The sequence below is a fragment of the Carassius gibelio genome, chromosome A9, assembly GCF_023724105.1.
Source record: "Carassius gibelio isolate Cgi1373 ecotype wild population from Czech Republic chromosome A9, carGib1.2-hapl.c, whole genome shotgun sequence".
In the NCBI taxonomy this organism is placed as follows: domain Eukaryota; kingdom Metazoa; phylum Chordata; class Actinopteri; order Cypriniformes; family Cyprinidae; genus Carassius; species Carassius gibelio.
Window position 1 is genome coordinate 13997123 of NC_068379.1, and position 23288 is coordinate 14020410.

The 23288-nt window shown below is 35.4% G+C and overlaps 1 protein-coding gene across 1 annotated transcript in view; it reads left to right on the forward strand.

The window, feature by feature from the left end:
* LOC128019346 (thrombospondin type-1 domain-containing protein 7B) overlaps positions 1-23288 on the forward strand; it is a 180215-nt gene that overhangs the window by 99907 nt on the left and 57020 nt on the right. Inside the window, exons 10-13 of the mRNA XM_052605326.1 lie at positions 12319-12510; positions 14355-14583; positions 20570-20685; positions 22462-22594. Of these exons, the coding sequence (XP_052461286.1) occupies positions 12319-12510; positions 14355-14583; positions 20570-20685; positions 22462-22594 (670 nt within the window). The remainder of the gene's footprint in view (positions 1-12318; positions 12511-14354; positions 14584-20569; positions 20686-22461; positions 22595-23288) is intronic.

Genomic DNA, 23288 nt, shown 5'->3' on the forward strand with positions numbered 1-23288 from the left:
TATTTGAAATATAAATCTTGTTTTAATAGTGTATATATATATATATATATATATATATATATATATATATATATATATATATATATATATATATATTTATAATGTTACTGACCCCAAATCTAATATTTATATTTTAATTTAAATATATATTGATATTACATATTTTATTTGACAACAGACATAGTATAGAACTAGTGTTTTATTGGAGCCCACGGGATTGGTTCTTATTCTCTATCTGGCCCATCACACTGATGTGCGGATCAATGAGAACTGTAATCTATGCAGCAGATTAGAGGTTTGCCACTGTGTGGTCTGTCCCAATAAGGCCATTTATCTCCCCTGAATGTGGTGGAATCAGGGATGCATTTGATGGATCTCACAACATCTTGCTCTTCTCTGTTCATAGCTGGAGGATAACATACATCACTTCATGGATGAGTGCCTCTTTCAGATAACTCTGCATTTAAGACCAGTTTAGATACATGCTGGTTTTGTGCTGGTCTGTTCACAAAACTTGCTTGGTGAAGGAATGTGTCATACATGGCCTTTCTGGTAAAATTGGCTAGCCCTCTTTGGACAGAGTTAGTTTTACTTGATACTGAGTCCTGATTATAATTTTGTGCTAATCGGCTTTGTCTGTAATATTTCAGACTGCACATTTCTATGCAGGTAAAAATTACGGCTTCTTTTATGTTCTATAAATCGACTGGAAACAGTAAACAAAAATAATAGCAGTTGAAATGGTGAGCTAATACGATCCTGTAAATCTGCTCTCAGCAGCCCATGTTTAGCATTTATGGATTTAAGGATGCAAAGCATATAGTATTTTTTTTTTGTCTGAGCTTTTATTGAAAAGATTGTAGACCATACAACTTGAGACTTGTGAGAGGAACCAAGTGAAATTCATTCATTTGTTATCCATGTAGAGAAATACGAAAGGATCCTGATTTCTTTTGTTTTGAAAAATTTGAAACGTAGCCTAAGTATGATTTTTGTTATTATGTGATCTTTGTGCAAAATGATGGTGAAAGTTTTAAGTGTTTTAGATTTCTGTGTGTGTGTGTGTGTGTTTGTTCAGACTGTGCTACCTTGCCTTGCTTTTCAGAACACATTTTGCAGAACAGTATAAAGCAAGAAAGGTGCATGGTACAACTCTGCTCGGCATGGCTCAGTAAGGTACGGCACGGCTCGGTTCAGCACGGTTTGCATTTCCACTGCAGTTAAGTATCGATTTAGAGTGGGCAGGATTATTCACATATCGTTATAGTTGCACCACCTCTACTGCCGGTGTTCTGTCGATTTGTCCTACGCTGTCAGATTTTCCTACCTCCCACTAAAACAGTGGGTAGTACAATTCCACAACGAAAAATGCTACTGTAAAGTTATGGTTTATTAACGTCTACACCTACCACAACCCTAATCATACCCTTACAGTACTGCAAATACAGTAATTATCTGTTATATTCGCGGTTGTAGCTAGAAGGGATACAGCTACAGGAAACCAACAATAAATATTATTTTCTACCAATTAGATTGCGTTTTTATTCAAGTCTACACCTACCCCAACCCTAAACCTACCCTTACAGTAATGCAGATGAGATACATTAAATATCGTTGTTTAGCATGAGACAAAGGTAAACCCGGGTAGGAAAATCTGACAGGGTAGGATAAAATGTCAGGACACAGGACCCTTAAAAAAACTTTTTCATTCCGCGTTGCACCATCAAGCTCTCACTGGATCCGTTCCTCAGCTATCAACAAGAGGAATATCTGTACAGTACTTCAGCAGCAGATAACAAAACTTTTTGGTTGTTAAAAATAGGCGTTGCATTCGATCCTTGGCTGGCTGTGCTGATTTAAATCTAGCGGTTCTGTTGTGTTTGTGTCACAAGTTCAGTGACGCAGGTAGTGAAGATTCTCTCCAGCCAATCCACAGAGTTTACACGTCATGTTTTGGTACTAAAAAAAGTACCAGGTACCAGATACTGTACGTACACAGTGGAAAAAAAACAAAAGTGAACCAAACCGAGTCATACCATGCAGTGGAAAAGAGCCAAAAGACTTACTGCATACAACATACATTCTGTTGTTTAGTTTTTTTTTTTTTTTTTTTTTTTTTTTAATTAAAGGAAATTAATACAAAATCTTTACTAAACTTTATTTAGCAAGGAATCATTAAATTGATCAAAAATGACAGTTAAGACATTTCAAATTTTTATAATATTTATTACAATTAAATGCTGTTCTTTTGAACTTCCTACTTATCAGATAATTCAGAAAAATCCATAATGTTTTCCACAGAAATATTAGATAGCACAAATGATTTTGTCAAGAAATTGATTAAACGTTGATGATGAGAAATGTTTCTTGAGCAGCAAATCAAAATGACTTTTTAAGGATCATGTGACAATGATGACTGGAGTAATGATGCTGATTCAGCTTTGCATCATATAAATTACATTTTAAAATACAATAAAACAAAAAACAATTATTGTATTACTATTTACAATTAAAATAATTGTAATATTTACAATATTGTTGTGTTTCGATCAAATGAATGTGGCCTTGGTGAGCATAAGACACTTATATAAAAATAATAATGACTTGAAAAACATTTAGAACAATATTTAATATTTCCTCTCTGAAAAAAAGGTGGTACCAAAAAGGTAAAAAATTTAAAATATAAACATTTATACGTTATTCACACCTAAAGGGTGCAAAAAAGCACCTAAAGTTAGTGCCTTAATGAAGTATTAATACTTTAATGGTACATGTCTGTACCTTTCAAAAAAGGTCCCGCACGAGTGACAGTGCTGCAGTGTAGATTGCATCACAGCTAAATGTATTTTCTCAAAGAGTACGGTAGTTATGTGTGGCTGTAACATACAAATGCTCACGAGTGCCATTCTGGGTGCTTTTTGCAGACATGGCTTATCCTGTGTGAAAACATTACAGACATCCAGGGTAAATTGCTTTACAGACATATCCTAAAAACAAATCCTATTTAAATTTGGATTAAGGATGTATTGTGAGTTAAAACACTTGATGGCGGACACCATCACCCAAAACACAACCCATTCCAGCGACTAGCCACAGTACGCTTTTCTTTTCAGCAGTAAACGCATTAGTTCGAAAAATAATAGCTCAGTTTGACTTACTAGAGCACTGACCCTTGCAGCATCAGTAAGAGTCATCTGCATCACAGATTTCGACATGTGCCCGTGGGCAAGCCGCACTGATTGCTCTTTTAGCAGAGAAGACGGTGCACACAGTTTTACTTTGTACATCTTCTTGGCCGTCACTTAGTAAGTGATGTGTCAGGCCAGCGTTGCACGACTCTAAATTATGAGTGTTATGAGTTAGTTGACATGATTGAGTGCATCAATGCAATTTCACTGCGGGTGACCAAAAAACACTGTATCACACTGACGGTTTCTGAGCTCTGACCTTAATTCCATCTCTAAACTGAACGTTCAAGCTTTCAAATAAAGGTTAAACTTAAAATATCAACTCTGAAAGGGCAATCCACACCCTATGATAACATCGGGCCGTCTAGAGGAGCAAGTTAGAAGGGAAACACAATGCTGTTTGGGCTCACATGCTATTGTGATGTTATTACTGAATATATTTGAGAGTGAGTTTCTAGCGATAAACACCCATATATTAATAAGTCGAGAAGGACTTGGAGCTGGGATCCATTTACAGTTTCCCCACACATACTGTAGAAGGTGCTTTCTGCTTTTCAGGCATTCTTCACTCAGACTCTTCTAATGCAGGGTAGATGCACACGCCACATTTTTCCACTTTATATGATACGAGTGTGACTGGCGGCTGTGTTTTGGGGGTTGAGCTGAGGAAATTACGGCTGCTGAAAGCAAAAATGTATAAGATCTTAAGACTTAAGACTACACACACACACACATATTTCTATGTGTGTCTTTATTATGTTAGAACGAGGCTGACAGCCGCCCAACTGTTCCGGTGTTGTTTCACGTCATGGACCGCAGACAGCCTTTAGGCAGTACAAGAGCTGGTCCCACACTAATGAAGAATGTTGTCAAGACTTACATTTCTTTCTGGAAATTCATGTTGCTGTCTCCAAGCATTTGAAGAAGTCTTTAAGAAATGAACCGTGGAGCTTTGTGCTTAAAATAGTTGAATGACTTAACCTCACCTTAAAGGAGTCTTATGAAAGAATTATGATTTGAGAGATAATTGTCTTTAAATCCATATGAGACGACACGCCTGGATGACTCCAGACAGAGCATGTGCTGCTATTCAAAATGGATCAGGGAAGAGAGTTGGAGGGTTGGCTATCAGTTTTGTCTCTGATTGTGTGATCAGTCAAAGTGCCAGTTATCAGTGTGTCTGATCAATGCAGGTGACACTAATCTGGTATAACCTGTCAGAGTGTCAGGGCTGTCAATATCTGGACTGAGGTGAACTAATTCTGATCAATTCTCAAAATCACCTCTTGCCGACAGGTGAAGTCTTGGTTCTGACTTTGAACTTTAAGTAGTTTGATGGTTATAGAAATTGCAAATTGAGGTGTAGTGCCATTGGTATAAGAAGCACAGAACAATTTAGTGAATACTCCATTTTTCCATGTTCTAAGTGCATTTACTACTTATATCATCAAATATAAATGTTTTGAGAAGAAGGACTTGAGTAAGAGTTTATTGTACTGCCGATTTAACTTACTGTTACATTCAGAACTCTTCTTCCAAAGCAGTTGAAAACAAAACACTGTTACCCATTTCATTTTCATGGGAGTTTTAAAAGCAGTAAAATATGGCACGTTTACTTCCATAGGTCAGAGAGAGACAGAGAGAGAGAGTGTGTAAAACATTATATTATATTATATTATATTATATTATATTATATTATATTATATTATATTATATTATATTATATTATATTATATTATATTATATTATATTAAATAATGTTATATTATATTATATTATATTATATTATATTATATTATATTATATTATATTATATTATTAATGAGATAAAAAAGTATTTGTTTTGTGTTACAGCTATGTGTATATATGAATATATTCACTCTAAAAAAAAAAAAGGTATAAAAGCTGTCACTGTGGCACTATTTATTTAAAAGGCATACCTTTGTACCTAAAGAGTCCATATTGCTACCTTAAATACACATAGAAGTACCTAGTGTACATTTTAATACGTAAAAGCCACAAAAGTGTACGTTTTGAAAAGGGACCGCCCCAGTGACAGGTTTAGTACAATGTTTTTTTTTTTTTTTCATTATTATTATTTTTGAGAGAGAGAGAGAGAGAGAGAGAGAGAGAGAGAGAGAGAGAGAGAGAGATTTAGTGGAGATCAAAATTACAGAAAAATTTAGAAACTTTTTTTTTTTTTTTTTTTTCTGAAACAGTGTTAATCTTCATTGCTGAAATTTTTTTAAGGAATAATAGAGGGTATACAGTATACTATATGGGTATACCACTGTTCCGCTAGCATGTTTTACAAAGTAACCAAAGCACATGAGAAAAACCTTTATTTTGTGGAAAACATCAAAATAAGAGAACAGAAACCACTATACTTCCACAGTTTAGTAACTGTTTAGTAACTCCGGCCCCAATAATTTATCAGAGATTTTTCAATCGTTTTTATGTCAGGACTACTTTGTGTGACAGGGGGCATTGTCTTACATGAAAATTGTGAGCCGATTGGGGGATCCTCACAGGGAAGGTTGCAGAAGGAGGTTCTGATAAATTTGCATTCACCCTGCCATGTAGCTGCATGAATGGCCCAACTCCTGCTGCAGAAAACCTCCCTCAAACCATGAGACTTCTTCCTCCAGCATTCACTGGCTTATTTACACACTTTGGGTTCAGTATTTTCCCAGTTTGATGCTGAACTTAATGTTTCCCATCGGACCCAAATAAATTAAACTTGCTTGGTCACTGCATAGTGCACATTCAGTTTGAAATCTACAGCAAGACAGTAGGTGCGTTTCCATTACAGATTTGTGCAAAACTTTGGCAATATTTTATAAATGTTGATTAAAAAAAATATCGCGAAATGACATTTTAAATAACCATTAACCAATGTTATGCGACAAAAACGTAACCTTTTGCCTATCTTTTACATTTTTAGAAGTCATGGCAATGGATTTTAGTGGGATTTTGGCTATATTTATTTAAAGGAGTACATGTCTATCTTCACAGAAGCAACACAGAGAGCTGCTTCAGAAACGTGTGTGGCATGGCTGGAATAAACTCAAGCATTGAGAAGAGTGGCCACAATCAGCTTCAGTGGCGATATCAGAGCCACATTGCACCGTGTGCAGACATGTGCAGTGTAAAATGTCTAAGCATTTATGGCAGGGAAAGCCCCTTATACCAGAGAGCGGCCACGTATGAAGTGTTTCTTGGATGTTATAGTACATTGAAGAATGGTCTTATGACATTTTACATATGCCATGTGACCTGTAAATGCGGAAAAAAATTCCATTGCAGTATTCCGAATAATTCCTTTTTCGCATTGACTGAAAAACCACCTCATTCCAACATAAAAACTTTTTGCGACATATGGGTGTTTTTGCGTAACTGACACGATTCCATTAGGCGTATTTTTAATTCACAATTTCAATTTATGCAATTTGGAGGGTAATGGAAACGCGCCTACTGTATGCCAAGACAGATCCTTAGAAATGCTGCCAGTTAAATAGGGTTTGCCAGATAATTATGTACATTTTTATGTACATATTTAATTTAATATATATATTGAATTCAGCTTAAATCAGCTTAAAAATGGTCTTCTACTATGATTAGGATCATTTGAAATTGGACTTAGCACTGACCTTGAAATTTAGGAAATTGTAGATTGTTTTGTAATTTTCCTCCTTGGCCCTCATCATATTCAAGTGTTGAGGAAAAACTGACATGTGTCAATTTTCATTTCAGCCGTAGGTTGTTGAATGTATTTTAATGACAGCCGTCCTCTGTCTCCCTGACCTTTGTGCGGTGACTTTACTCAAAAGAAGGTTGTGTGAGGTGACACGTTCCACCAGTCTGATGTCTTCCAGGGTTGTTTTTTATTCCCATTCTCTAAAGGTCATAGTTGTGATTTCGCTAAAGGTAACATTTAATCTTCAGTCTGTTCTAGGGTGATGATCACATTTGACATTTCTTTGCTGCATGTCTGAACATTATTTCCTCTTTTTGTTTTTGTTTACATCATTGATTTGCATTACACTGTCAATACACCATTCCTTTGTGAGTATCATTAGCTGTTGCAGATATCAATATTAATATAATGTGACAGATAGGATTCAGAGTAAGGTCTGCCCCATACGGAGGTCTGACAGGTGGGTTTGCCGTTCATTCCCATTCTGAATCCATGATTCTCTCTGGTATGCTACACTGCATAAGCATCCGCTGTTTGTACACACCTCTGTTGATAATGAGGGTCCAGTGTTTACATGGACCCCTTCAGCATTAATATTTGTGTTGTCTTGATGTGTCAATGAATACTAAGTGGTGAATACTGAATAGCTGCGCTGGGACAGAAAAGAAAATTGCTCATTTTTAACAGCATGGTCAGATCTTGTCACTTAATTTAAACAGCATAGGAACATAATGCCCTAAATCCCTCCACAAATGTGTTTAATCTTTGAAGGTAAGGTCATTTCTTTGATATTATAACATTTCTGTGCAGAAGGGAACATTTCTTTATATTAGGATCCAGCAATAATTACAACAATAGCACAGAGACAGAGGAACTTCAAATTCCAACGCTTGCAGCTCATCAACCTAAAACGCTTTAATGAAATGAAAACTGCTACTCAACAATTCCTTTGTATTCGATACATCTCTGCTGGAAGGATTTTTTTTATTATTATTATTATTAACAGAAGAAAGACTCTGATTAAGTGGTGGTGACAAAATTGGCCATGACAAAAAAAGTGTTGTCCTCACCTTATATGTGTTTGTCTCTTTATCTGTTTTTTAACGGTAAGATTTCATTCAGTGAGAATAGGTATGCAAGCTATATTGGTAGTTGTTAAAACAACTGGCACAGACTGGCTCATTTGTCTGAAATTGCTCCGAGCCATGTTATGCTGCTCTGATTATTAAAGTTTCATTTCAGTAGCCAATTAGAGCCAATTTCTAATCTAAACTAAAAAAATAATTATATTCATCTTCTATTATGTGGACAGCTTTAGCCACACCGCTGTTGGTGCCGCTAATTTAGAAATTACAGCACATTTCAGCCTCACTTTTGTTAGAGTTTAAATGTTTTAAAATTTTATTATTGTTACTCGATTCATAATTATAGTAATTAATTTTTTTATTAAAATTAAGTGATATTAAAATAAACTGAGTAATTAAAGTTTGTCCTTGAGTCTTGAATAAATGATGAATTAGTCTAACTTTAATCCAATTGGAGGAGGTGTTGACTGAGAACTGATCTGAGAACAGGTCTTGTGTTACTCTTGTTATCAGCTCCAGTTATGACTCAATTCTGTTCAGAATTTTTCAGAAAACTAGTTTTGTGTCTGTGTTTGCAGGGAAATCAAGGGTTACTCTCTTGATCTTTCTCTCCCTCCTACTGTTTAATATTTGAATAGAGGATTTTGTATTTTGTGAACGGTGTTGCCTGAAATAATGCACAGATTAAGGGGTGCTCACAAGCAGTCTTATTTTATTTATTATTCTCTCCTTCTCAAAGAGATTTCAGCCAGGAAGATGTGGCTCTTCCAGTGCCTTTTGCTCTCTGTGTGGGCTGTTAAGGTTGATTTCCCCAATCTGTATGCACATTTTCATCCAGCTCTCCTGGGGCAAAGTGTTCCTTTCAAACTTTCACAATTATTTTTGATATATTGTATTACAAAGTGGAGTGATTTAGGGAGTTGGGAAGCTGGAATCATTTGATGCCTGCGATATGACCCATAAGTCAGAGCTGTTATTTGGAACTCCGGCGTTATTCTTTCTGCAATTTAACATATTATAGTTAGGTGTTCAAATTGCCAAGCAGCTGTTATGGTATTAGAGTTAGTGCATTATTCAGAAGAGGAGAATAACAGCCCTGTGCAGTTGGTTAAAATGAAAACATTCACTGCTTAGTTTTTATTTTTGACTCTTGTACTGTCATTTTTTGCAGTATGATTCCTGTTATTTTCTTTCTCTGGAGCTTTTTGTGAATTTATTGTCGCACATCATCATTTATTACTTCTGTGTGTGTTGGTGTACGAACCTCCGCAGTAAATATTATTGGCTATCTTTATGGGAATATGACATCTGTAGCTGGTCATCACCATATTTTGTTTTGAATGCTGGTGTGATTTGAATGACCATGACAGCATTGGTCAGCCGGCACCTGGACCAGCATGGACTTTACAGTGGTGCATGATATGCACTAACAGCAGAATAATTGCACTTGACGCTTCATTGGACTTTTTCATAATGGGTGATTCTTCAATTAGGGGCAGCTTTAACTGCTGTGATGAAAAATGATGCATCCTAAAACTGCAGGCCATTTCATTTGCCATGTGTGCCTCAGTAAAAATCTTGAATTTGGCGTATAAATATGCAAAATTTAATAATATATTGATGCTATCGACGTTAGTTGAAAAGGTTCTTAAGCCTCAGATTTGGCATTTAGTAAGCTTTGAAACTCTAAAAAAAAATGGTGTATTATATTTATTTTATTTTAATGTTAATTTTAATTAACAGTTCAAAAGAAGGCCGATCGGGGCAATTTTACATTTCAAAACGACTAAAAATAAAGAAAAGTTCATTGCAAAGACCAAATGCTTGAACTATTGCAAATCTACTGTATTTATTTATTTATTTATTTTGTTGCACAATTAGCTTATGCTTATGTATGCTAATACTGTCAGTAAGGTTTTTTGTATTATTATTTTCTTCTTGGTAAGAAATTTATGCTGTTATTTAGTATGGATGTGCTATATTGATTAAAAGTGGCGGTTAAGATATTTATAATGTAAAAAAATTATAATAATATTTATATTATTTATAAATAATAATATTTAAATTAAATGCTGTTCTTTTAAACATATTCATCAAATAATCTTGAAAGAAAAGTATAATGGTTTCTACAAATGTGTAAATCGTTACAACTGTTTTCAACATGGATTAAAACAAACAAAATGTATCTTGAGCACCAAATCAGCATATTAGAATGATTTTTGAAAGATCATGTGACAATTCAGTTGTGCCATCACAGGAATAAATTACATTTTAAAATATATTCATATAGACTGGTTTTATAGAATTTTTATCAAATAAATGCACTCTCAAAAAACATTAGCAACCCCAAACTTTTAAAAGGTAGTTTATATAATGTCTCACAGTTGAATGCAGGTAGTCTGTCTTTCTTTTGATGATATTTCTCTGCATTGCAAGAGTCAATAGAATTACTAATGCACTCATTTTAGGTGGTCAATAAATCTCCTTAATATCTTGGATACCTGATGTCAGTGTCAAGAATAGAGCCAATACCTTCTTTTCAAAACCATCTTTTCATAATGTAGAGATCTCGATGTGGATGAATGGAGGTTTCTGGTTGAATTGCACTCAGGGGTCCTCCATCTCATGCACACAACAGTTCTCCTCAAACTCATTGATGTCCGGGTCACGTGGCCACCAGCAGTAGCAATTTGATTGCCAAGAACATGCCTACAGCCCCTCCTCACCATCCCCTTTGCTTTGATGACTCAAGAAGCCCGGTGCTAAAAGTTGGAGGCGGAGGTCTGGAGACTTGCCTCGGGGGATATCTTCCATCTCTGCCTTATTGGATCAAGAACATCACCCATCTCACATTCTTAGCCTCTTGACATGGATGCAGTTACGGCAAGGGGAAAAATATGTAACAAATATGCCCCTGGGTTGTTATTGCTTAACTGTGTCTTTGAAAGTGAATGACAGGGTACAACCGAAATAATGATGCATCGTCATGAGCGCTGACGTTCTTTACTCATTCAGTTTTTAAACTTTTTCAGAAATTGATCCGTTGTGGTGGTGCATAAGAAGGGTGTGCGCCTGTTTGTTGGGGTTGTTTTTTAAGGGTTTAATCATTACAGGAGAGTTTTGTGTAATCCTAGAGAAGTGAATGGAAGGATTAATGTCTCTCTTTCATGCATGAAATGAGAGTTTCCCTCTCTCCAACCTCAGTAGACAGCCCAGCTCTCTTTCTCTTCTGTCTTTTGATAGTTCGCTGGCATCCAATAAATAAAATGTCCTTTGGTTCATCATCTCAAATACCATTTCCTGTTCAAATCTCCCTTCCTGTAGGCGAAAGTGTATCCATCTTATCGTGCAGTCATTAGTACAATCAGTGGCCGCACACAAAGCAAATATTTCCGTTGGTTAATTTGTTTGAAGATTGAAGAGCAGATCCTTTTTTCAGGGAAATTGATGGCATTATCGCTACAATGCAATGTGCAGCTGTAGCTTTGACAGACTTAATCTTAAGGCTTTGGAGCGTCTTTTGAATATTAGTGTTCAGGGCTTGGTTGTGTTCATCATAATGAAATCTAAATTGCCCCCTCTATTGTTGTTTCCCATTATACTGATTGAACACAAACCGGCTAATTAATCACAACTGTTGATCTCTTATTTGGAGATAAAAACCACTTTGTCTTCATCTGAGTTGCATTGAAAAGATGAAAGCACTGAATATGAGCACATTTATAATGGGGGCCTCACAATACACATGATTTACTCTTGTAACGCTGAATTATGTGACTATTTCATTGAATGGCTAATTCCACCTCAATGCAAAAGCACATAGATTTTCTGTCTTGTAAAGGTACCATGAGTTTGTGGTTGAATAATATGAGTTTTTCAAGGCCAGTGGCAATATCTAGAGAACATTCAGGCCATAAAAAGTGTGTGTGTGTGAACTCAGCTCTATGTTTTTTTGTATTATTATGTATTGTTTTTCATGTATACACTACTGTACAAAAATGTGGGTTTAGCAAAAAAAAAAAATGTTCTTTAAAAAAATATGATTACTAATGCTGTATTTATTTGCTAAAAATATATTGTTAAACATTATCAGAATTTATAATAACTGGATTTCTTATTTTAATAGATTTTAACATGTAAAATCTATAAACGTTGTATATTGTAATATTGAATGTAATATTGATAATGGCCAGTATAACTCTTTTTTTAGTTTATTTATTCTTATTCTTTTCAGTAAAGAAATAGGCAGATAAAAAAATGCTTTGAAGCAACATTAATGACCTCTTCTATCTATGAACCCCGAGTAAAGATGGTGACATTACAACTCGTGTCATGCTCCACTGAACAGGGCAGCTTGTTCCCGAGGAGCTGTGTGAAGATGAGCCGCCCCCTAAAGAGGTGTCCTGTGTGATGGCGTGTTCAGGTGACTGTGTGCTCAGCTCCTGGTCTGATTGGTCCTCCTGCTCCCACAGCTGCTCCAGTAAAAACTCAGAGGGCAGACAAAGCCGCACACGGACCATATTAGGCTTGCCGGGAGAAGGTCAGTTGACTTTCATCTTCCACAGAAATTGGATAATAATGTTTTTACAAATGTCCGGCCAATTCATTTTTAATTAAAGCGTGTGACATGGTGCTGATACAGCTTGCAGTCTGGCCTGCATGTGTCACTTCTTTTTACTGTCAGGAATTTGTCTTATCGTGCCACACCACATCCAGTGTTGACTCAATCACTGATTATAATGAGTTCAATAGTATTTTGTTGCGCCGCTTGCGCCCACTGTAGACACTGTGTTTTAGTGTGGAGACTGCTTCGGGCCACTTTGCTGCTGCACACACACACACACTCGAGTAACAGCACTGTGCATGCTCTTGCATTCATTTCTTTCCATGCATCTGGAAAATGGAAATGGAAGCCCCAGCCTCTACGCACCATCTACCAAGTGTCACAAGCACTTATTAATATTCAGTCTGTGTTACACTCATAATGAGTCCCTGTGTTATGGAGAAAGGCTGAATGTCAATACAATGTCATTAGCTTCAAGGGCAGATGGTGTAGGAATTACTTTTAATTATGAAAAGTGCAGAAGTAATTTTGGAGGCTGATCCCACAGAACTTGTCACAGGTGTTCCTGCATCACGTGTGGAATACATATTCAGTTTCCTGATTCAGGTGTAGTATGTTGAGCTGATTTCAAGCACGAGGGCGTTTTGATTATGACATTACATTTCTGACTGATAGAGATGAGCTGTTATTTATTTAGATTGTATGATTGATGGCAGACCCTATACTGTGCTGTGTGGTTAAATTATATAAAGGTATAGAAATGTTGTCATCATGCACTTTCCAAACTTTTATGACTTTTCTTCTGCAGAACACACAAAACCAAATCATTTTGGAGATAACTGACTTGCATTGTGTAGACAACCAAAAAAAAAAAAAAAGTATAATATAAACGTTTATGCTCTACAAAAGAAAGTCATACCGGTTTGTAACAACTTGTGGGTGAATAAATGATGACAGCACTTTCTCAGACAGTTCTTTATTGTTTGGAAAAAGAGGTAAACTCAAGCTATTCTTTGAGTTGTTGTTGCTGTTAAAATACCACATTCATGCTTTCTATATACCATCAGAGGCGATTTATTTTTTCCCCAAAAAAACTGTAAACACCAGTGTTATTTTAGTAGTGTTTAAATAATATTAAATATATATATATTTTTTTAAATATCATTTTGAATTAGCTTTTCCATTTTAATTTTAATTTAAATGTGGTATTTTTATGTGCTTTTTAAAATAATTTAAGTTTGTGTTATTTTTAAATAGTTTTCATTTATTTTTATTTCTGTTTTAATTTTACTTCAGTGTTAGCGCAAACTTTTTTTCACCTATTTCAGTTAAAACATTTCAAATTATCTTTTCAAATTATGTAATTTTTAATCTAAAATTTAATTTAATTATTTATTTTTATTTCAATTAACAATTGAAATTTTTGTTGATGATAACTACACTGTGACATTGGCTCTTTTAGCATTGATTTGAACAACAAGACAGCAACAGTAACTAAACCAATGGCTTGACCAAAGAGATAAGACATTATTATTGTTGTTGTTGTTGTTGTTTTTAATTTCATTTGATGCTTCTATTGGTTCAGAAATTATGAACAGTTTTTAAATTATTTTTAAGCTTTTTGGTTTTGTTTTGTTTTTAGTTTTTTACAACATTACAAAGCTCAGCCTATGTCTCCTTTCATATATCGTCATGTCCCAGTAGATTTCTGTTTCATGCCTCTTGTGCTCATGTAGCTCGTTAACATTTTATGTAGCATTAAAGCAAACTCAAGAAAGGCTTCCATCTGTAATGCAGTAAATGATCTTTCCCATTCCCAGCTAAGGCATGTCCAGCTGCTACTGCTCTGGAGGAGTGGAGAACTTGTAATGATCACCCATGCATCACCTTCTACTGGGAAGCATCACCATGGGGACCATGCATTGAGGACTCCTCCATAAATCTAAATGGCAGTGGCTACTGGAACGGAACGGCCACCAATGCAGTCGGTGTGCAGATTCGTAAAGTGGTCTGCATGAAAATGGGCGTCGGGCCAGTTATTCCCAAAAGGTGACTTATTTTTATGTATGACATTTATAATCTTTGGATTTGTGTATTTCCACACACCACATTGAAAGTGTTTGCAGGGGCATTTTGGTGAGGTTAGCTTATTAAAGCACATAGATTTTCCACCACGGCTCAAAGCAGATGAAACTGTGTATTTTACTAGTCTTTAGTAATCACTGCTTTTAATTTGAAATAACATGAACCACTTACTGTAGCTGTCAGATACTGGCTTTGTTCAAACAGGCAGCAAAAGAAGATTGTCGTCTTGTGATTTTAAATCAGATTTAAATCAGATTTTGGAAATGCATTTCATTCAGTACAGTAAAATCATATCGAACATCATTTAGTTTTTTCATAATTTGGGATGCAGTGTGACTAACATCATATATGCAGTTGCAGATATAGGCACTATTGCACTTTATTTCACTTGCATGCATGTAGCACTCACTATGTTCATCTAATTATCAAATAAGAGAATGGATTTGGACACGGTGTATGAATGAATGAATAAAATGTGGTAGTGCCTTTAATGCTTATGCTGTTTTTGGTCAATATAACAGCTTAACAAGCAACTTTTCAAATACATTCAGTTTCCTCAACAAATATGTGCTGGCATAAAAGTTTCGCAGTGCTCCTGAATCCGGCCTATTTCATTTATGGGCTCAACCATTTTTATAGCTTTAGCTTTAAAACCTTTTCAGCATTTTGTCTCCCAGATATATATATTCAAATACAGGCAAAATAATATCACAAACACAAATTTAGTCAATGTACTTCTCACATGGAAAAATTACCCTTTGCTAGCTTCTGTGAATATACATTTTGCAAAACTAGGAATCAGTGTTTCATGTAATCTTACTACACAATCACGCAATCCTAAAACCCCACTTTGATAGTTTTCCATTCAAACAACTTCGCTCGAGCAGCAGAAGCTGAAATTCTAAAATATCTGTGCGGCTTGCTGCAGCTTGTGGTACTTTTACACAGCATGAATGAAATATACATTAAAAACTGAAAGCAGTTCTCAAGAGTTTTGCATTTCCCTGACCTCTTCTCAGGAGAAGATTGCTGGTTTACTTGTGCTGAAACCATATCTTGTACATTGAGTCTGTCAATATCCTCAGTCTTACGATGCGAGTGACTCTGAATGTAGACTCGACTGATTTTTCCGTATGAGAGGAGCGGAGGTTTGTGTTGCCCCAGGTCTTCTTTGATAAATGTTTCCTGTGGGAGTTTTGTAATGGCGCTTTGGGTAAGATAAAATGTTCTATTGCATTGCATTGAGAAGATATTGTGTTGCGCGTCAGGAAAAAGGACTCATAAATAATGCAGCCGTTATCCATTTCTTTTTTATATTAATGACAGCAACATAAAAGTGAGTTTATGGGCTGGTGTATTTCATTGGCCTGGTAATAGGTTTTTGTCTTGACCTCAATTCTGAGAAAAAAGAAAAAAAAGAAAATAGCATTTTCCCATAATAAGATAGCAGCAGTTTAAGATTTACTTAGCAGTAGTTAAGATTTACTTTAGGCAGCGCACATATTATATCTACAGTACATAGATTTTGGAAGAGAGCAGGTGTATCCTTTTTATTTTATTTTAATATTTAATTTTAAACATGCATCCAAGAACGGTTACAATCTGGACATTCTAAACTTAAATGTTCTCTAATAACAAATATTAATTTCTGAAAAACAAGACAAATATACTAATTAATAACTATTTTTATTTTATTTGTTTATTTATTTACTCATTCTTTCATTCATTAATTTATTTTGCTACGGTATAAACCCTATTTTGAGTTGACAGTGGGTGAGTGAAAGGCATGTCGTTGTGTTAAGGAGAAAGAGGTGTTACAAATGAAAAGCCTTCTTTACAGTCAGGAGAGAACGAATCACACTCTGGTTTATAGTGATCTGACACACATACACACACCTGCTCTCACTCTCAGATATACGGAAGAATAAATCAGAGATGGATGTGCTGTATATGGCATGTATGTGTTTGAAGTTTATGTGTTTGTGTCACACATATCATATCCCCTGTGCCCTGCCGCGTGTGCTGGAGGCAAGAACAGTTATATAGCGCGTGTTCTGTCATCATGTGGAAGCAGCTGATGTTTGTGAAGTGTGTTCAGATCTCCACTTTATTTAAAACAGCAGGGCTGAGCTATTTAAACACCCTGATATATGAAATGACCCAGCAGGGAGATGTTTGTTTATCTTACTGCTGCTAGACCACTTCTTTATTAATACTCCTGGTATGCTGCTTGCATGAAGAAGAAAACAAACCAGGTTCTATAGGTGCAATGTGACACATTTGTTTGACAGCTATTTATCTGTCAAATGAAATGTGAAAGCGCTACATGATCTCAGCCAATCAGAAGATATTTAATGTTTAAATTACAGTTATATTGAACAGGATTCTTTTTATTTATTTATTTGTGTTTATTTTGGACAAATGAAATGTGGGGTGATGCAAGTTTAAGTTAGATTTTTCCGATGCTATTCCCCCCCTCTTTCCACATCATTTCCTGTCTTCTCTCCACACTCTCTCTGCTGCCACATCATTTCCTTTTAATAAATGGAATCACTTTAATCCACGGCCTTGTGTGAATTATTGATTTTCTAAAACTATGGCAACAGCAAGATGATAAAACAGTGTTCAGTTTTTTATATAGATATTTTATTTATTATTAATAATTGTAATTTGCCTACAGATAGGATAATGAACTATTTGAATCAGAATAGTTTATTGTTGTTGTTTTTGTTTTGTTTTGTTTTTACAGCTGATAGGGCAATGATCCATATCAATCAGAAAAGCTTTAATATTAGTATATTAACATTACTATTATTAAACAGAAATGTGTCATTTCTGCGTCACCCGCCTCACCAAATTGCAAAAATGTTTTTTGGCATTGATCTCACCAAACTTATGCCATTGGTTGAGTTGCTGTGTTGGGATGAAACAAAGAAAAAAGGTGTTAAATCAGCTTTAATTAGGATTTTAACTAGTGTGTTTTATCATATTGCTTTTGTCATGTGACTTGATGTTTTCTTTTACAATGGTTACAAACATGCCTCATCCAATTATACTACATTTTATGCTAAAAAAAAAAAAGGAGAGGAAAAGACAGGGTCAACCTGTTGTCATTGCTGATGTCTCCTCTGCTCTGTCTTTCTTTCTGCTGATTTCTTGCATTTGTCCTCCACCCACTCTTGTGTTCCTTTCCTAAAGCTCTATAGCATCATTGTCTTTGGGTGATTGCCCTCTGTAATGACATTCTGCTCCACAGAGCACAAAAGTGAGAGAGAAGCCGATGATTCATGCCTCTGTTCTTTCTTGTCCCCTGCTTTGATGTGTCCTGTCTGCTGGTGTTCAAAGCCTGTAGTTGGTAGAGCCCTGCTACCTCTCGTTAGAGCTGCTGCATGCTGGGAACTGAACCAAGCCTGGAAATTAAATGTCCAGAATCCAGCTCGTAGGGGTAGACGTTCTCCAAGGGATAACATCCTCTCCAACAAAAGCATGCACATACTCACGCTCACAAGAGCACACATGAGACAAACTTCTCAGCAGGATGTACGGTCTAATGCATATGAAAGGGATCATGAACAGACATCCAATCATTATTGCACAATAATGGCTCTTGTTTCACACTGAAGGGGGTTGTTTTGTGAAAATTACCATCTGGCTGTACATAATCTCTTATATATTCACCAGAGAGAGTTGTATTATCCCTCCCACGACTTAACTGTTTACCAAATAAATCAATGTGCATGAAATATTGATTTAAGTTACATTTCTTCGAAGAAACTGATACCGCAGAGTGGAATTGTCAGTGGGGGGAGTGAATAACCAGCACTCTCTCCACCTTCAATACCACGACAAAGGTGAAACCCTTGAGCAAGGCACTGAACACCTGACTGCTCTCTCCGGGTGTGTGTTCACAGTGTGCATGTTCACTTGTGTGTATGTGTGTGTGCACTTGAATGGGTTAAATGCAGAGCACAAATTCCAAGCATGGGTCACCATATTTGGCCACATTCCACTTCACTTTACTTATTTGACAAAGTAAGTACATCCCATGGAAAGTAAATGTAAGGGGAGTACAGATTTGTTTTACAAAGTAGACAATTTAAATTTTGTAGATAATTTTTGTTTGACAAATATATCAACTTTTTCAGTTATGTCACCCATTAATATTGTCAAGATAAAGTTGCAGTCTACCGTTCAAAAGTCTGCAGTCAGGAGAAAAGCATAAAATAAAAAATTGGGGGGAAAGTTAAGACATTAATTATGTCACAAAACATTTCTATTTCTAGTAAATACTGTTGTTTTGAACTTTATATTGAAAGAATCTTGAATCACATTTCCATAAAAATATTAAGCAGCCTGTAAGAAATGTTTCATGGGCAGCAAATCAGCATATTAGAATGATTTCTGAAGGATCATCATGTGGCACTGAAGACTGGAGAAATGATGCTGAAAATTCAGCTTTGCATTACAGGAATAAATTGCATTTAATTTACATAAAATGCATATAATAGAATATTTTAATACATTTCATTTATTTTAAATTGGGGGCATTTTTTTTCTATTTTAAAAAAATATACTAACCCCAAACTTTTGAATGGTACTGAACCACATATGTTGGGGGAAAATTTATTGGGTTCAATATTTTTTCACAGCATTGTATGTTCAAAATTGGTTGACAAAAACACAGTCATTACACAAAAATGTGACCTTAGAGCACTAATCGACCATTCAAAATCAAGTATCGTAGAGAGCCAAATAATAAACACACTGTCCATTAGATAAGAGCGTACAGTCTAGAGAGCTCTGTGTGGGTGTTCTCTCTCATCTCTCTCTCTCTTAAGAAATATAAAGGCTCACATTACCTCTTGCTCTCTGTCAGTCATAACAAACTCACTTTTACCTATACTCACTCAGCTTCCTAGTAACCCTTGTCCAGGTGTGTTTGATTAGGGTTAAAGCAAAACTTTTGCAGTGTTGCGGCTCTCCAGGACCGATGATCGCCACCCCTGCTCTAGGCGGATCCAGGGTTTTTCAGTTCTACTATATAAATATGAATTATTATATGCAGTAAAATAAAACAACATGTACAACACTATGATTTCATACAGTCTCTTCAGACCTTAAAACTGTACATGAATTATGATTTTCTAGACCTTCTTCTGACCTCCTCCTGTGAACTCCTTTTCACAAATTGAACATAGAAATAAAAACAGTATAAATAACTAAAAATAAACACCACAGTTCTTTCTTAGTTGTATTTAGAGCAAACAATAAGTGCAGCCATGATCAAATAGGCTATACTCTCTCAATATTCAATGTGGGGACACAATTTTCAAGCATGATACAGAGCTATAGACAACTACAACCTATTATAGCCTACTAATACCAGCCTAGATATGTCATGTAGCCTAATTTGCGCGCATCAGGGAGTCGCTCGGGTATTAAGATCACTTCCGGTTTCGATTTAACGATTTCATGAACTCTCATCAGTACTGGGCATGCATTCTACAGTACAAGACATTCATTCTTACAGACGCTCTGCAACAAATTCTTATGGACCAATGAGGGTCTTTTTTTTTGTTCACACTGAAGTAAATTTAAAATAATAAAAAAATAAAAAATAAACGTCTGGCCAATCCGATACCCCTACACACGTGGGGCCTCTAGGCTACAGCCTAGGCACGCCTGTGCATAAATCTAAATCTTATATCAACTTCCCCTACATGTGGTCGTGATCTTCTGTTACTCAGATAGTGTCATTGTAACTGTGTTGTATCTGTACATGAAAATGTCTGGGTTTGTGGGGTACAGTAAATCAGACAACATCAGTACAGATGATATCTGCACCCATGCTAGAAGGTCAAGGACAGAGTGACTGCGGTGTGAATCAAGACTTATCATTGATCGTGAACATTTTTTCCTTCTCTCTGTTCTCCATATGTGTGTGTCATAGGTGTCCAGAATCTGTCCGACCTGAGACCGTTCAGCCCTGTTTACTGCCCTGTAAGAAAGACTGCATTGTAACTCTTTTCAGTGAATGGACAGCCTGCCCTACCACATGCCTGCCAGGTATTGATACAATATCTCCACACAACCTTTAGCTGTGACATTTCAGTGGTACTTCACTTACAAGATAGCTCACTTGAAAATAATAAGTGTTTATTTACTCACCCTCATACAACAATACACTCTTACCATACAACAATAATGGTCTACAAATCGGGGTGTGTTTTTTTTTTTTAAGGGATAGTCAACATTTTTTTTACATTTAATTCTGCCATCATGTGCTTAGTTGTTCCAAGCCTGTATCAGAAGACATTCATAGAGCAACTTGAGGGTGAGTAAATGATGACAAAAAATTCCTTTAATACATTAAAAACAGTAATAACCGAAATAATGCTACAATGTAAAATTACAGTGACACTATATTTTTGTATATATTTTAAAATGTAATTCATTTCTGTGAATTACAGAACTCATTACTCCAGTCTTTAGTGTCACTTGATCCTTCAGAAATGAATCTAATATGCTGTTCAAGAAACATTTCTTATTATTATCAATCTTGAAAGCAGTTGTACTGAATAATATCTTTGCAGAAACTTTGGTGAATAGAAAATTGAAAAGAATTTAAGCACTTAATGGAAATAGCAATATTTTGTTCGATTATAAGTGTCTTCACTTTCTCGAATGCAAAAAAAAGTGTTAATTAATCTAAAAAAAAAAAAAATCTTATTGACCTTAAACTTTTGAACAGTAATGTACAGTATATCTAGCTCCGTAAAGGACCAAAAAAGCAACTCACATGTATTGTAGAGGTGGTCCATAAGTGCACAATGTCCCCTGTCTTCTAAAGCCATGTGATAACTTTTTGAAAAGACTGAAAAATAAGTTATTAATAGCTGAACATTTTGGTGACCTAAGCTCTTGAAAGGACATTATAAACTGTAGGGCTGAAAGGCCTGTCTTAACTTTCTTCAAAGTACTTCTTTTGTGATCCACATAAAAAAATAAAAAATAAAAATAAAAAAACCATTTGGCATGGTTGTTTGCACAAAATAGCCACTCAGAAGAGTTACAACTATGGCTGCAGAATGAACTGACTTTCTTAAAAAAAATGTTTAATTAAATTTACTGGAAATGCCTTTCAATAAACATGATTATAATAGGGCTATAAAAGGATTATTCAACATTACACTGAAAACCACATATCCTATTATTTTGACTTCTACCAACTCTCTCTAATCTAATTTCCTAGGAGATAAAGCATAAAATATAGAGTTTGTTATTCTAAAGCAGAATTTCCCACCTCCATTAAGGACAGTGTTTTGTAAAATAAACAGGGATTTACACTTTCACTCACTCGAGACTGCTAGGATGAGATGTCTCACACCTCTGCTGTAAACATGGTGAAAGCCAGACCACTCATTCTCAGAGTGGCTTTTCATACCCACAGATTACTTCAGCTAAAGAAATGAGGAGTAAACAGGCATTTATTATGATTGTATCAAATGATAACATTTGAAGAAATGTTTTAAATAACTGATATCCCCTGTGTAAATAGTGTGCTCTACTTCTGTTAATGAGAGCGCCTTCTTAATTGTGCTATTATCAGTCTTTTAGTAATTATCAATGTGTAATGAGCCTTACAACGTCAGTTAAATGAAGTCGTTACATCAGCTTAGGATCCATACAGGGAGCAGGAAGTGAACTCCACTAGAGAATCATATCATTACCTCTTATCTAAAGAGCTGTTTGAATTGTTCCTGCTGTGATAATCGCTGTCAGAATACTAATACAGTGAAAGATGGGTGAAAGTAATGTTTTCTTTGTGTGTGTACTGTGCAGTGAACAACAGCGTGCCCTCACAGTCACGATACAGGATCATCATCCAGCGGGCGGCCAATGGGGGTCAAGAGTGTCCAGATACTTTATATGAGGAGAGAGAATGTGAGGCTCTCCTGGTTTGTCCTATTTACAGGTGAATAAACTGTTTTTATTAAAAAAGTTTTAAAGTTTCAGTCGCGTGTGTTAATGTTTGAAAATGAAAAGGTGGCGCTATAAAACTGGTGCAGACTGCAGAGAAGTGGAAAAAGAAAAAAGAAAGTGAGCAAGATAAGGGTAAATGATGGCATCTTCTTGAGGTCAAAGGAAGCCAACAGTATTTACATGTTTTCAAACAGCCATTCAGATTTTTGTTATTCACTTTGGTGTTTATCAAATAACACTAAATATTTAAATATGCCATATCTTGATTCAAAATTCTGTTTACACTTATGCCTAAATTTTCATAAATTATTTCTGAAAGCAATGGTTAAACTTTTAAATAGTTTTAAAAATTGTAAATAATTGTTAAAAATTATTAATTAGCAAATATATCTTCATATGTTTTTATTGAAAGATAAGTGATGAGTTTATTTTTTTTTTTTTTTTACAAAAGGGGCATTACAGTTAACAAAATCTGAAAAAATTAATAAATACTTAAACTATTTTATTTTAGCTATAGTTGACAAGTCAGTATTTCCCATTTAATGTAGTTCATCATGATGTTTTAAAAAAACTAACACTAGAACTGAAATAAAATGTAATAACTGTAAGGGACTCTTTAGTAATCTGTTTACCTTAAATGCAAGGGACGGCCATATTGCCTGACTACTGAGAATATGACAAGTAGC